Genomic DNA, 17,031 nt, shown 5'->3' on the forward strand with positions numbered 1-17,031 from the left:
AGTGTTTCGGATAAAATTTAATTGTCTAAGAATATTGAAACATACCTGAATTCACAACAATGGGAAGGACTAATAAAAACAAAACTTTCGAAAATGCATGCATCTGTAAGTAAAATAAAATATACACATGTTAAATATCTCACTTTTAATTGATCATTCAGAAGAGTAGATTTGCAGTACGCTTGACCCTTTCTAAGAGATCCTTAATTGGTGGAATAAAGTTATTTCCAGAAAAATACCTAGTCTGGAAGCTATTTTAAAAATATTATTGATAAACCTTTCGATTCAGAAACTTGGCACTTTTCGTGTATAACTATTCCTTTTTCTATACATATACATACATACATATCCTCTTTCTTTCCTTTCCTTTCCTGAGCGTCCAATAACACTGTACTTATTCCACGTCCTCGCGTTGTTTTTTCGTGCTTTCTTTCGTGTTTTTTCTTGTTTGTTCATGTTTAAATTGACTATATATATATATATATATATATATATATATATATATATATATATATATATATATATATTCGCCATGATAGATCGCTAACCACTACACACATTTTTTTCTCTACTTGTTTCTCTCCTTGTTTCTTTCTGTGTTCTTTTCTGTGGAAGAGCGTAGGCTCGAAACGTTAAAGACTTTTTCAATTCCCAAGCGTTATACTAATACATCTATTTGTTTTCTACACCACCTGTCTTCATCTTTTGTTTTTTGTGAATTCTCCCTATATATATATATATATATATATATATATATATATATATATATATATATATATATATATATATGGACAGATGGGGAGAGGGAGAGAGAGAGATCCTGACTAACTGTCACTCTTTCGGTTACGATGACGAAGGTTTCAGTTGATCCGATCAACGGAACAGCCTGCTCGTGCAATGAACGTGCTGAGCACTCCAGACACGTGTGCCCTTAACAAAGTTCATAAGAAGATTCAGTATGACACAGAATGTGATAAGGCTTCTCTCTTTGAAATACACGTACTACTCATTTTCGCTAGCTGAATGGACTGGAGAAACGTGAAATGAAGTGTTTTGCTCAAGGACACAACACGCGTATGAGAATCGAAATCACAACCCTAAGATTGTGAGCCGAATATCCTAACCACCAAGCCACGCGCCTTTACACACACACACACACACACACACACACACACATATATATATATATATGTATGTATGTATATACACATATATACATATATATATATATACATATATATATATATACATATATATATATACATATATATATACATATAGACACATATAAACACATATATGTATGTGTGTTTGTATACATACTCTTTTCAGAGTGTCAAGTGATCATTCATCAGTGATTAGTAAAGAAATTTTATAAATTCTGAGTAGATACAAGCTTTTTGGATACCAATTCAACGAATAAGCATTTAAAGCTGATTAGATGCAAGTGGGGATTGACAGCAACGGAGATATATATAAAAATTATTGCTAAAGGAATTTCTGTGTGAGTAAACCTTTGTTTTGAAGTTGTTTTCTGGGACCCCTGTATAAGTTTTGTATGTAGAGGTGCTGCGAATATATACCTTAGTTATACAATGCTTTGATAAGGTAATTGCCATTCAAAGGGCAGCTTCCGGTGTCTTTGAATTACACTTAGGTACATCAGCAATACCCTTAAAATTGTTGACACAGGAGGCGAAGTTTCTGCTAAAAGAATAGCTAAACCTTTGTGTGCTTCTGTTGTGATATTTATGGTCATTTGGAAAATAGATATTAAATAAAAAAATTTCTCTACCTACATTGATTCTAACACCTATGCTAAATATTGGATTATACCACAAAACCTTTCTAGTTCTAGTTCTACGAAATCTCGGATTGCTTCCATAGGGGTTCTTCTCTGAGAATCCATTATTGTCTAATACGTCATTGAAAGAGAGACACAGATAGAGAGACAGATAGATGGATAGACAGACAGAGAAAATATATATACACATGGGTGTGCGTGTGAATGTGTAGATCCGTGCGCGCTCGACGCGTGTGTGCGTGTGTGCGTGTGTGCGTGTGTGTGTGCGTGTATGTGAATGTGTGTGTGTGTGTGTGTGTGTATGTGTGTGTGTGTGTGCGTGTGTGTGTGTGTGTGTGTGTGTGTGTGTGTGTGTGTGTGTGTGTGTGTTAGTATATCTCTGCCCTCAACTGACGGCAAATATAATTATCGTACTCTAATGTAATGTATTAGAAATGATACAGAACTGTAATTAAAATATGAAAAAATAATGTATACTCCACCTTTTAACCCTAATTTAATCAAACCTGAAATTGAGAAATATCGGGACGGAGCCAGAGAGATGAAGTGATTGTAGAAGTGGAAGACGAAGGTGACAGTTGTCTCTATGGTTATTGGTGCAATTGGCACAACACCCAAACTGCTACTTAAAAGGATGAAGGATACGTAATGAGACACGTATTGTTGACAGAAAGTACCATTTTTAATTCTGCAAAAATCCTGAAAAAGATTCTAGAGAATTGAAAAGAATTATAAGCATCAAACCTCTACACAACATCACTGCTAACTAAAGTAGTATGTAATAACTTTCTAAATAATAATAATAATGATATCTATTTATCTAGGTCGTTCCATATGACACCCCAAGACTGTTTTTACACATTTCCCCCATTCATCTCGATTTTCCATAATGGTCCTCAGCTCCTGTACCCCTTACATACCAGTATCCTCCAGTAACTTGTCGATATAGGTCGTCTTCCTCCTTCCTCTCTTGGTTCTTCCTTCTGTTGGTTGCCAGAGCACTAGCTTCTTAGCAATTTCATTGGTATGTCTGATGCAGTGTCCAGCTAGCCTCATTCTTCTATGCTGTATTTTCAATGTTACTTTTGTTAGCCCCTGGTATAAATCAACGTTTGTTGTATGACTCTTCCAGGAGATATTGAGTGCCGTTCTAAGCATCCTCATACAACAACCGTCCAACTGCTTCTTCAATACTTTAGTGAGCGTCCATGTTTTAGCCCTGTAAAGAAGAACAGACTCCACTGTTGCCAGAAACAACCCCACTTTCAATTTCCTTGCTAACTTTGAACTCCATACCTTTCTCAATTCATGGCATGCGCCCCAGGCAAGAGCTTTCCTTGCTACGATGTCTTTTTCAGTACTTTGTGTCCACGCACCAAGGTATTTCAAATTTTCAACTACCTTCAGCAACTTGCCGTCTCTTACTTTCACTGACACAGGCATTTCGTGGTTGAATACTTGCAGCTCTCTTTTCTTTGCATTACAGTACAATCTTATCTTCCCCGATTCCTGCTCTAACGATTCTGCGAGCTCGGTGTCTTAATAAAAATAATAATTATTGTTATAAGTATTATTTGGGAGGTGAGGATGAGTCGATTACATCGAAGCCAGCGCTCAACTAGTACTTATTTCAGCGACCCCGAAAGGATGAAAGGCAAAGTCGACCTTGACGAAATTTGAACTCAGAACGTAAAGACGAGCGAAATACCGCTAAGCATCTTGCCCAACGTGCTAGCAATCCTGCCAGCTCGTCGCCTTACTTTCATGTAAAATATTTCTAAATAGAACATAACATTAAAAAATAAATTAAACGCATGTTATAATTGTCAAATGGTATTTATTCAATCATCAGAACCTTCATATTTTCATTTCCACTGTTTGTTTTTTTAAGAAATACATTGTTGCTTGTAATCTTTTCAGAAAACTTTGAGCAGGTAGTGAAATATTTATTATTTATGTTTCCATAAATTATTATTTATGTTTCCATAAAGTTTTAATTACATAAATAATTTAATATGGTTGTCAGAAATTCAATAGTTATCCAGCAGTTCTCTGTAATTTGGTTGACAGAGTAAAATATAAAAGATAAAAATTGAGTATGAGAGATGTCTCTGTCAATTGTCAGTGGCGGGTTCTATTGGCTCGTCGTGTAATTCTTGTGAATTGTCTATGGGACGACTTGAATCGTCCAAGCTCGGCAGTCTGGCTCTATCCTATGTAAAACGTGTCTCGTACCAGGCTTAATATTTATTTCAAATATTGGTACTGGTACAAGGCCAGCAAACGTAGGGAAGGGGTATCAGCTGATTACATCGATCCCAGTGTTCAACTGGTACTTATTTTATCGACCTCGAAAGGGATGAAAGACAAAGTCAACGTAATTTGAACTCAGAACGTAAAGACGGACGTGATGCCGCTAATGATTTTTCCTGGCGTGCTAACAATTCTGCCAGCTTACCGCCTTGTATAGAGCTTAATATTATCAGTTATTAATGTGAGATTGAGTAAAAGTTCAGGGAATTCCATTGTTTCTCTCAGCCCATGGAAATTTCCTGTTGCTAACTGGTTTTTCTAGAAGCCTTCTGAATTTTCAATAGTCATCTGGATTTCTGGGGTTTTTTTTTTTTTATGGAAGAAACAATTCTGAATATTATGATTTATGTATGTGTAAGAAGTAGGTTTTAGTTTCAAATGCATGTTTGAAATTGCGTTCAAAAGGCTAATTACTATCAATACCACTCGAATTTTCTGATAAATCAGGATAAAAATCATGACAAATAGAATTTTTCCAGATTTCCGTAAGAACGGGACATAATTTCAAACCGGCCGAGATGCCAGTACAACGCTAATAAACCAGGACGTATGGTAACCCTGCCTTTCAACGATTTGCATCATAACAAACAATTATTCGTTGTAAAAGGACTTGGAGACATACAATAAGGTGAACATACATCATCTAAAGAAAGATGTTCACAACCGAATCTTCCAAAAAAGTATTGAGAACGAATAAATACATTACCTCTTGGTATTAATACTGCCTCTGTTGCTAATATATATATTAATAAACTCACTGGTTAATCACGACACCAGGACCTGTTCTGGAACTGTTTCTCTACATATCGCTGCCAGAGAGGTGAGTCGCTGCTGTCTCTTACGGTCAAGCGTCCATCATTGACAAAACCAAAGAAGGTCGAAATCAGGTGATTTGGTGGTCTCGGCGCTGGAAGGTGACGGAGATTTATCTCCCTGCTAGCTATATATGCAAGAGTGTATTTTGCACCAAAAGCCAATATGAAAGTTCTCTCATGGTATCTACTGCTGTTAAGTTTGTTTTATCAGAACATCTACGTTTAAGCGGGGATAAATATCACCTCTCGGTATTAATACTACCTCAGTCTCTAATATAGATACACTATCGTTTGGATTCTCACTGTTCTGCATATACCTCATGGATTATTGTCTTTAAGGATTAACTTTATGGATTCTCTTTAGGAACTCCTCTATGACTTAATTTCTATGGATTACTCTTCGCAGATCATACTACTTGACCTCCTTTTTTTCATTGAATTACCCTCCATTTATGGGCAATCTTTTCCTCTTACATTGTTGGTCCCCGCTTTATTACACGATTTGTGATATGCGTATTATTCCATATGGATTACATTATTTGAGCGACACTGTATGGAGGGATATATATTTCCTCTGTGTTGGCCACCTTACGCGGGTCACTTTCTGTAATTATCCTTCTTGGGTTTCCCTATAAATCACTTCCCGTTATTGAACTTCTTCCTTATTGAGTAGACTTCACCATTGGACCACCTCCACATCAAATCATCGTGCCCTATAGTATCAGTTTGTCGAACCACCTTCTTTACTTTCGTTTCATTTTCCCTTCAATAGCTTTTCCTACCTTAGCGGATCACCTTTGGTGAGCCACCTTATTTTACCTTACAATACTTTGCTTTACTCTGTCGGACCACATTATCTTAATTTATTTTACTTTAGTTTATGAGACCACTTTGCAAGGACTTCTTTGCATGGATCATTTTATTACACATACTTTTTTGTTTTCTAACGCTTTGCATTTGCACACGGACTATTTCTCATCAGGCGGTTTTCCACTGGTCAAGCCACTGGCATTCACATCACGGATGATTCCATCTTATTTCCAAAGATGCCATCGTTGTCGTGCTCGTTACTACTATTAATTCATTTATTAACGAATTGGTAATGTTAACTCTCTATTATTGTAATTATGAAAAAGGCAGTGAGCAAGCAGAATCGTTTGCACACCGGGCAAAATGCTTAGCGGCAGTTGGCTCGTCTTTATGTTCTGAGTTCAAATGCCACTGAGGTCGACTTTAATTTTTCAATATTTTCGGCGTCGATGAAATAAGCACCATTTGAAAAGTGGGGTCAGTGTAATCGACTAGTCCCATCCCCCACAAAAATCTCTGGTCTTGTGCCCATAGTAGGAAGGATTAATATTATGATAAAGGCGGTGATCTGGCTGAATCATTGGCACGCCGGACAAATGATTGGTGGCATTTCGTCTGGCTTTACGTTCTGAGCTCAAATTCTGCTGAGGTCGATTTTGGCTTTCATCCTTTCTAGGACAGCAAAATAAGTTGCATTTGAGCATTGGGGTCGATGTAATGGACCTTGTACTTCTGTTACGAAGAACTATTATTATTCTTATTATTGAGTGAGAGAGCAGTGTATACCATCAAAGTGACACTAGGGTAAAATATATAGGAAGACCAGTATACCCATCATGACTACCCGATAAGGGCACACCAGGCACATTCAACACAATCATTTGCATCAATGATAGATTTGTCACTATTTGGATCTCTTTGGTCTTTCTGATTGTTAATTTCTAAATCAGGAGAAGCATTTGGGTGTCTTTGGTCATTCTTATTGTTAACTTGTAGGCCAAGAGACTTTTTAAATTTCTTACTAAGCTTCATGACTGGAGCCTGCTTGGAATCTTCATGCTTCAGTGCAGTTCATAAGAGCACACCACTTGTTGTATTAAGTTATGTTTTAAGGCCTATTATTGTTGATTTGAAGGATTGTTCGAGCTGTATCAGGCCTATTCCACCTATTTTTCTTCGGAGATAAATCCTGTTTACATCTGATTTTGGATAGTGCATTCGGTACCTTATAAAGATTTTACGGGTCTTTCCATTTATATTCTGCATGTCAGTGAGACTCCACTTAATGATACCGCGGTTATTGGTATGGCCAAAAAAATTGATCGCATTAATTCTGTTAGCAGCATTTAATTCTGAGTTTAAGATCATTCTTACCCTTCGGTAGCATTTCTTGCGGATTTTCTCTTTCATTTTAAAGTGCTGAATACCACCACATTCATTGGTTCCCATATATTTGTATATTTCGGATTGGTCTAGGTTTCGAATAGCTGTAGTAGTATCAAATTCAATGTTTTCTGCTTTTATGAACTTCCCTGCCTTGAAAGTAGCTTTTGCACATTTGTCAAGTTGTATTTCATACCTGAATCAGAGTTGAATTCTTTGACAATATTCAAGGGCTCTTCTAATTATTTGTCATTTTTGGTAAACAGTTTTAGATCATCCATATAGAGTAGATGATTAATTTTCTGATTAAAGATCTTATACCTTCTCTTAGCGTTATTCAGTTGCGTGGATAAAGGGAACAGAGCGAGGCAGAATAGTAATGGTGATAATGAGTCACCTTGAAAGATACCACAGGCGATATTGATGTCTGGTGAGGTGGTATATCCTTGTAATATTGTTTAAAATGACGGTGGTTCTCCACGAATCCATGATTACTTTTAAAAAGTTCACAATTGGAGCTAACTTGTAAATTTTCAGGGCCTTGATGATCCATGCATGAAGGACACTGTCAAAAGCCTTCTTGTAATCTAACCAAGCGGTGCTAAGGTTTCTGCGTTTGGATTTGCAATTTTCAATGACCATTTTATCAATTAGCAATTGGTCCTTACATCTATATGAACTCCTTTTACATCCCTTTTGTTCCACTGGGAATAACTTCCTATTGCCCGAGAATTCATATGCTTTATAGGTTATTATAGATGTTAATAGTTTATATGATGGTGAGGCATGCTATAGGTCGGCATTATTATTATCATCATCATCATCATCATCATCATCATCATCATCATCATCATCATCATCATTATCTTCATCATTATTATTATTATCATTATTATTATCATTATTATTATTTATATTGTTGCTTTGTTTTTTACACAAGTGTTTTGAAGTCTCAACCAGAGACCTGAAGTGACAGTGTGTTGGACGTTTTGCTGAAGGTGTTATTTATGATTGGCAATAATATATTGTACTGGAAGGAGATCAGAATCTCGTAACTAAGATTCTTTTAACTTTGTAATATTTCAGTTTTGAAAGAGCTTTTAGAGAATCAGGCATTTTCAGGTTGAAATGACAATGTTTTTCTTAGGATGTGGGCAGTATCCTTGAGAACAATTTTTTGTAATTCTGATATTTTGGAGTTACAGGTATCCGACCATAGTGTTTAAAGGTGCCATTTGGTATTATCCCTGAAGCTTCGATGATCACTGATACAGTCGTTGTTCTTAGATGTCACATGTTTGAAACCTATTTTTCAAGGTCCTTGTATTTACTTAACTCTTAGAATGTTTGCAGCGATTGGCAACTCTATGAACAAACCTGTTTTATCAATGTGATTTTTACAACTCTATCTGGTTTATTAGGCTTAATAGTTCGATCAGTTTGAATCCTAAAGCCCCACTATGCATCCACCAGTTCTTGGGAGTTCAGATTTGACCCGCTGCGAATACTCACCAAGTCTATGATTGTAATTATATATGAAAAGATAATCCAAAGATGAGATGGTCGATTGTTTCTATGGTTCCACCACAAAAGCGGTAGTCAGGATCGGCACCATTTTAAAGGATGCTTCCTGGTTTCTGGCGGGCAGAAACTGATCCTGAGCTGCAATTATAAAACTCTCTGTTTCTGATTTAAGTCTAGAGTCAGCCAATCACTGATGGGCCATATTTATATCAACATCAGGATCACTGGCCTTTGTACGGTATTTGCCAGCAAAGCCTTACCTTTTATCTGTTACGCAACTCTGAGATTCTATCTGATTTGGCTTGTGTTTGTACTTGTTTTGCTTCATCAGGAGGTTCTTCTGTTTCCCCTTGTTGTACCTCAGTCACCTTGATCCTCAACTCTTTTACACATTCCTTGGCTTCTTCTGAAACTGAAAACAGTTTCTTAGTACTTTTGTACTTGTAGACAATTTAAGGATCCAGTGATAGATGGCCACTAATTTTAGCGACAGTTGCATTAACATCAGTCTATCTCCTCTATCCTTTCATGTGATGTATAGTCTATTTTTATCTGGTTTAGAAAATAGTGTTTAAAATCGATCTATAAAAAGTTGCCTCATGTTTTTTTTCTTCTCAAGAACAAGAAGAAAAATAAATAGAAAAGAAAAATTTTAAAGTTTACTACGAAGCAGGTCATAAAATTCCCATGGGAATTCCTTAGAAAGATATGTTACTGACCAAAAGCAGCGTCAACAAGGATAATGGCGACGTGAGGAAAAGCAACGACAAAATTCAAAGAAAGTACTCACACGAGCACAAACATACACACACACACCACACACACACACACATATATATATAGATTTATGTATATATATATTTTTACATGTAAATATATACATATACATATATTCACGTATATATGTGTGTATATATATATATATATATATATATATATATATATATATATATATTTACGTATAAATGTATTTACAGATATATACATATATATATATGTACATACATACATATATATATATATACATGCATGTAAGCATACACATACACACACACACACACACACATATACATACATATATATATATATATGTATATATATATATATATATATATATATATATATATATATATATATATATATATATATATATATATATTTACATACATAGCTGAAATTTACAGGAAAACAAAAGACGAAGACAGGTGCATAAGCAACAAACAGGTGTCTTAGTTTTCGAACCCACAAATCAATGCTAGCATGGCATCTTGCGCCTCCCATTGGGCCAAACGTCCACCCATCAATTACAGCCAAATTTAATGACTATATACTTTAACTGTCTAATACTACATATAATATTTGTAAACAAGCCAGAAAAGGCTTTGTAAGTTACGGAGAGAAAGCTACTATGGAAGACTCATAGTATAATAATAACTGTATAATAATATATCATAATACATATTCTCCGATTTGTAGCGATAATTATTAAATACAAACAAATGACCGAAAAATGATAAGCTAGCTCTAGCCAGAATCGAGCCCACAGATCAATGCTAACATGGCTCCTTGCGCATGCGATTAGGCCAAACGCTCACCCATCAATTTCAACCGAACTTAATGAATATATGCTTAAACTGTCTAATACTACATATATTACGGAGAGAAAGCTACTATGGGTTCGATTCCGACTAGAGTTAGCTCATCATTTTTCGGTCATTTGTTTGTATTTAAAAATTGTCGCTTCAATCGGAGAATGTATATTATGATGATATATTATTATACTATGAGTCTTCCATAGTAGCTTTCTATCCGTAACTTACAAAGCCTTTCCGATTTGTTTACGAAAGCCAGAGCTTCCTGCGATCACTACATAAAAAGTATTAAGAAAAAAATGTTGTTTATACTCTTATACATTCAGAGTTCACAAGTTTCCTTATTTAAATTATGAATCATATTCCTTGCGATAATATCGATATGATTACAAAACTTCTTTATAGACGATATTTTCTGTTTGATCGACACTAATTTTCAAAATACTGGAATCCGTTGCTCTACCCATAGCGACGTATAATTGGCCGTGTGTAAACATCGGGATGGGTAAAAAATACACCTACACGATCTTGCCCTATGCATTGTTTGTTGTGGATGTGCGAGGGAAAACTTTAGGGTTGCAAAACATCAAGCTAAGACTTACCTCTCACTGTTCCATGCCAATAATGTCTGGATGTTCTGGTACCATGGGTTATTTTGATTGACAAAACTGAGATGTAAACAACAGCCGCTTCGATTAACCGTTTTGAATCCAGCTCGAGACTGACACACTTCAATAACCACTAAATAATCACACATACTATATACTGACACACTTTTTCCATTTTATTTTCGCTATTAACCGTCCTCGCGACCCCCTTTGTACCTACGATAGGGCCACGAACTATATGATGAAAATAAGAGTTATTCGTTCGTTGTCGGTAAATTTTTTATAAAATGCGAAGGTGGTTATCAATTCAAAAATCGATATCCACGTAATAGTCATACTTTCTGATTTTTTAATGCTAAAACCTTCCTCAAGACACTTTTTGTAATCCCGAAAAATACCGTAACCATTGGTCCAGCCGTCTGGCCGTGAAGAGGGAACAGACAAAGAGACGGAGAGACAGAAATAACACTCATTATAGTAAGATAGCAAAGCTGCCCATCTACAATGGGAAATAAAGGGATAGTATCGTAAATCTAAACCCTCTAAATTCACGAACTTTACGGGTGGGAGAATCCAGAGTTAATCCGCGTCGCCGAAATTTTCACACAGAAAAAAAAAAATCAAAGGTGATTTATTAATACAAAACTCAATATCCACTAAATAATCATACTTTATCACATTTTTTTTTTCGCTAAAAACCTTCCTGATTACCTCCTTCGTAATCCCGAAAAAAATCGTGACCATTGGTCCAGCCATTTGACCGTGGAGAGGGAATAGACAGACGGATATAACGCCCATTATAGTAAGATATATATATATATATATATATATATATATATATATATATATGTGTGTGTGTGTGTGTGTGTGTGTATATATATATATATATGTGTGTGTGTGTGTGTGTGTATATATATACATACATAAACTGACTCGTCTATGAATATATACAGTATATATATATATATATATATATATATATATATATATATATATATATATATATATATATATGCCTATATATGTAAGTACGTAACCATATATGCATATATATATTTATACATATATATGTAAGTACGAACATGTATGTATATATGCATATATATATATATATATATATATATATATATTATTATTATTATTATTATTATTATTATTATTATTATTATTATTATTATTATTATTATTATTATACGATTGAACGCCACGCATCCATTTCCAAATAAGTTTAACTTTATAATTTTGATGCGACTTTACACTGTACAGTTCTCTCTCCGCAAAATCCCTCCGCAAAATCCCTCCGCAAAATCCCAAATTTTATTTTGGTTTGCGGGAGCAACTGTTACCGAAGACATATATTGTCGTGTATTGCTCGAAATGTGGCGTAGATGAACAGCCGACAACTGATGAAGGGCTGTTCTTCATGTTACTTGTCTTGTTTCCATTTGTTTCTCTCGTTGTTCACATACCCAGGTTTGCCTTCGTATTTCATGTTTTCGTATATCGTAATCCATGTCGTTTTCGTATTTCATGTTGTTTACGTTTTGTGACGTCCTGTACCTATATGTGCATATATTAATACATATATATGTAAGTACGTACATATATGTATATATGCATATATATGATTTTTTATTTATATTATCATATCATATATAAATGTATATATCCTTATACATCCTCATACATATACATACCCTTATGTATACAAACACATACACACAGACGCATATATGTGTGTGTGTTGGTATATAAACTATACGTGCTTGTGCATCTGTGTGCGTATATAAATATATGTGCATTCATATATATATATATATATATATATATATATATATATATAGATAGATAGATAGATAGATAGATAGATAGATAGATAGATAGATAGATATGCATTCATATGTATATGTATTTATGTATATATGTATCTATTTAGCTTTATATGTATTTATATATATATGTATATATATATATATTACATATAAATATATACATCCTTATACATCCTCATACATTTACATACCTTTATGTATACACAAACTCTCAAACGGATGCATACATATATGTGCGTGCGTGTGTGTGTGTGTGTCTGTGTGTCTATGTCTGTGTGTTGGCATATATACATGTGTATGTATGTGTGCGTATATATATATATATATATATATATATATATATATATATATATATAATACACACATACACACAAACACAGACAGACAAACAGACAGACAGTGTGGGTTTAGTTTCACTAAACAAATTTAAATTTTAAACTTCCATGTATTACACACTACTGTTTGTTTTGAGTTTCTATTTTTAAGGCAAAGGTAAGCGATTCCTAATATCTTTCATAATTAATATATTGATTTTGTTCTAAGTAAAAATTAGTTTACAAAAATTATATAAATTTTGCAAATTTTCAGAGTTGCCCAAACTATTTGTCTTCGTATATTTGCTTTTAAATATAGGATTCACTCATACTTTGATTAAAATAACATTATAATATATATATCTGTGTGTGTGTGTGTGTGTGTGTGTGTGTGTGTGTGTGTGTGTGTGTGTGTGTGTGTGTGTGTGTGTATGGAAGTACCGGTAAGAGGTACACAACGTTAGCATAGTGAAGTTTCAGTTGGAGCCCATCATTTTAACAACCTAATCTTTCTGATTTTCAGTGTTTTTGACCATTTTTTCAAGTTTATATCTTACAAACTCTATCATTACGAATTCAAAACAACGGCATTTAATTATATATTTGTCAGGCTTTCAGAATCGGAACCTCTCGGATTTTTTCGGCATTTTCCCACATTTTACAAGTATCCCACATTTTAAAATACTCACGAGCAGACTTTCTTTAGAATAAAACTTTTTAATTCATATTCTTTCAAACGTCTACCCATCCCCGCATCGTATCTTTGGAACACAAGTCACCATTCATTTTCCGTTTTTATTTTTCATCATGTAGTAGTTTTGAAACACTTGTAATTTGTATTTTTACAGTGAAAAAAGTTGGAAAAGCTATCATGTATAAACTGGAATTTCTCGCTTTTGTTTTTAATTTTAACTTTAAATGAAGAGGTGGAAGTACGAGTTTTGTTGTTTTTTTTTCTCTGGAATGCATATTACATGTGTTTCAAAATGTGGGATGTTTTAACATCTAGAATATACAGAACAACCAAATTTATCTCACAGTTAAATGAATCCTCTTTGCCAAGCAATAAAAGTTTCTTGCTCGTAGCTCAAGAGTTATCATCTGTATGACGACTGGAAGCAGATATCAAAAAATAGTCAGTATTTCGTTTTTGAGCTGTAGATGGAACACCAAAGTCAAGTATGTACATATATGTATACATGCATATATATTTTTTTTTCTATTTATATTATTATATCATATATAAATATATTTATCCTTATACATCCTCATACATATACATACCCTTATGTATAGGCACACACTCAAACGGACGCATATATTGCACAAGCTCTCATTTCCTTTCTGTTTCAACAGCTCTGCATTGAGAATGATAAAGATTTTGAACTATTGTTGTTGCATACGGAGGTTCGATGGATGGTAATGGGAAACGACCTGAAACTTTCTATTCTTTTATTAAAACAGTTGTTGAATTCTTGCAAGACTCTAATTATGTTCTTTGCGATGAACTAAAAAGCATCAGGCAGGGCTCACAAAGCTCAAATGAATTTGCAGCAGCTGAAATTAATTTGCAACAGCTGAAATTAATTTGTAACAGCTGAAATTAATTAGCAACAGCAAGGAAATGAGGTTAAACCTTATCAATGGAAAATCAACCTTCTCCACGTTTCTGTCCGAGTTAAAGTTATTCAAACGTAACGTAAGCCGTCTTGAGTTCTTCCAGTTTCAGTGCCCCTCCGAACTGAAGAAGGAAAAGTGTATACCAAAAGATGATATGCAAGTATATTGTTCATACCTGTCACATCTGACAAACTTCAGGATATCTATTTTTGCTTAAAATACTAGTCTGGGTGATTCCTAGATATCTGTAATGAGGAAACAAGACTAGTGGAGGAGGAACTAGTTTCACTTTAAAATGACATTAAGCTGAGGCCAAACTTTAAAAGTTATATCGGAATTTTTTTACTGAAAAGAACATTGCTGACTGCTACCCTGCACTGTGGAACAAAGTCAAAATATACTTTATTGCCTTCCTAATGTCATATTCAGTTAAGCGAGCCCAGCTTCTTTCTAAGCAAGGTAAAACCAGATTGAATCTAAGACTATTTCTTAGTGTCTTTCAGCCTGATGTTGGGAAGCTGATGCCCCTGCACAAAGTACAACCATCGCAGTAAAAATATAAAACAACATAGTTACAGGTGAAATGTAAATTTGCTCTTTAATATTGTAAAAACAATAAAATAATGGGTTAACTAGATTAAGTTTTATATGTGGAATATAGTTGTTTCGAATTTGCAATAGAAAGGGATCTATGTTTATGGTGATGGAGTGGGGCGCTAGGAATGTAATCTAGGAGCCAAAGGGGCGATAACTCGTAAAAATTTGGGAACCACTGCTCTAGAGAGATGGGTCATTTTTTTAGAATGAGATCCTAGCTATGTTAAGGATGTGCTTTCGCCAGGAGAAGCCCAGCATTTGGAGTGACTATGAAAGCTCTAGTTGAGTACCAAACATGTTTAGAAGAGGTGTAGTGCAGTGGTGTATTCTTGATATGACTAGTATTTGATCTTTGGGGCTGGTAAAAGAGACAAGGCTGGCGATGCTCTCAGGGACTCTCCTTATGGAATTAATGCAGGTTCGACGTGTGTGTAAGTTGCGTGTGAACGGAGCATGGTCAGAGAAAATTAGGAAGTGGTGAATGGTCTTGTCATCTGTGTAATAGTGTTAGATGTGGTGGTAAGTATATCATTAATGTATAGAAGGAAGAGGATAGGGACAGAATCGAACCATGGGGAACAACAGAATTGATTCAGAATGGGTCCGAAATTCTGTGAGCACACACGCCACAATATCGCAATGTGATATAAAGATACCGAACGAAGATATGCGGCAAGTTTTGATAGGAGATTGGCATACCAGACACGGTCGAAGGCTATGCTGATGTCTATGGCAACAACATTGCTTTTGCCAAAATTCTTCAAAGATTTTGGGTGACACAAGAGAATAAATTTCCAGTGGATCTGGTTCTGTGGACACCGTGCAAGTAGTCGATGAGGAGCGAGAGATTCAAAGTTATGGAGAGCGTCATTGTCAATAGTTGTCTCCATTATTTTGAAGACGTTGGAAGTGAAAGCAATGGGATGATAGTTGTTTGGTTTGGAAGGATTAACTTACTTTGAAAGGGGGCACACTGAAATATCCTACCGAATGTACTGTAGAGAGCAAGAGTATACTGTAGAGAGTAAGAGATTAAAACGTTGGTTTACTATTAAAGCGTTGGTTTATCATTTTTCGGATATGTTTTATATTATATTTATCAAGTCTGCGAGTACACTATGTTTCTTTCGTTAAATTTATTGAAAATTTTATAACATTTAAGAAAAATGCCAGCTCATTATGTTCTTAACACACCGGTTCGTTTTTTAGCGGTTATGTTTATTCATAAATATGTAACGTCTAAATATTATATTCTAAATGAAATCAGAATCCAGGAAAAAGAAAAACTAAAACATTATCATAGCTATCCGAAACGTTAAGATAAATATACAATTCTATTAAATCATTAAATATAACTTTCCAAACATTCACTTACCTTATGAGCATAAAGATGACCCTTATGTTCAGAAAAAACAGTCTGATATAAGTAAAAATTTAATAAGACTGAAGAAAGTTGCGCTTGCAGACACCAGCTGTTAGTACAATTTCATAATTGATATCATGCATACTTACAATATCTTTGTGCATATTTACAATATCTTTGCAGTTATTGATTTATAATGCAAACCAATTTATCTAATAAACATAATAAATATCAACCCCTATATTTCAGTACCCAGTGTATAGATAGTGGTGAGCGTAATGGAAAAAGCGTATAAAATAATAATATACTTAAAATACAAAGGGGAGAGGTAAAAGAAATGAGAAGGAACTCAATGCAAATCCATCAGAATTCACAGACCAAATATTGAAATATAAACAATTGGTTCTCAAACATTAGATCTTTTATTGAATTAACAATGGCATCAGGGGACGAAAA

The 17,031-nt window shown here is 34.6% G+C and overlaps 1 protein-coding gene across 1 annotated transcript in view; it reads right to left on the bottom strand.

The window, feature by feature from the left end:
* LOC149134992 (uncharacterized) overlaps positions 1–16,651 on the bottom strand; it is a 30,703-nt gene extending 14,052 nt beyond the window's left edge. Inside the window, exons 1-2 of the mRNA XM_089353657.1 lie at positions 16,588–16,651; positions 46–103 (exon numbers count right to left, since the gene is read on the bottom strand). Of these exons, the coding sequence (XP_089209783.1) occupies positions 46–103 (58 nt within the window). The 5' untranslated portion in view covers positions 16,588–16,651. The remainder of the gene's footprint in view (positions 1–45; positions 104–16,587) is intronic.
* Between the last annotated feature and the right edge of the window lie 380 nt (positions 16,652–17,031).

This window comes from Octopus bimaculoides, chromosome 6, assembly GCF_046866305.1.
Source record: "Octopus bimaculoides isolate indiv1 chromosome 6, ASM4686630v1, whole genome shotgun sequence".
Classification (NCBI taxonomy): domain Eukaryota; kingdom Metazoa; phylum Mollusca; class Cephalopoda; order Octopoda; family Octopodidae; genus Octopus; species Octopus bimaculoides.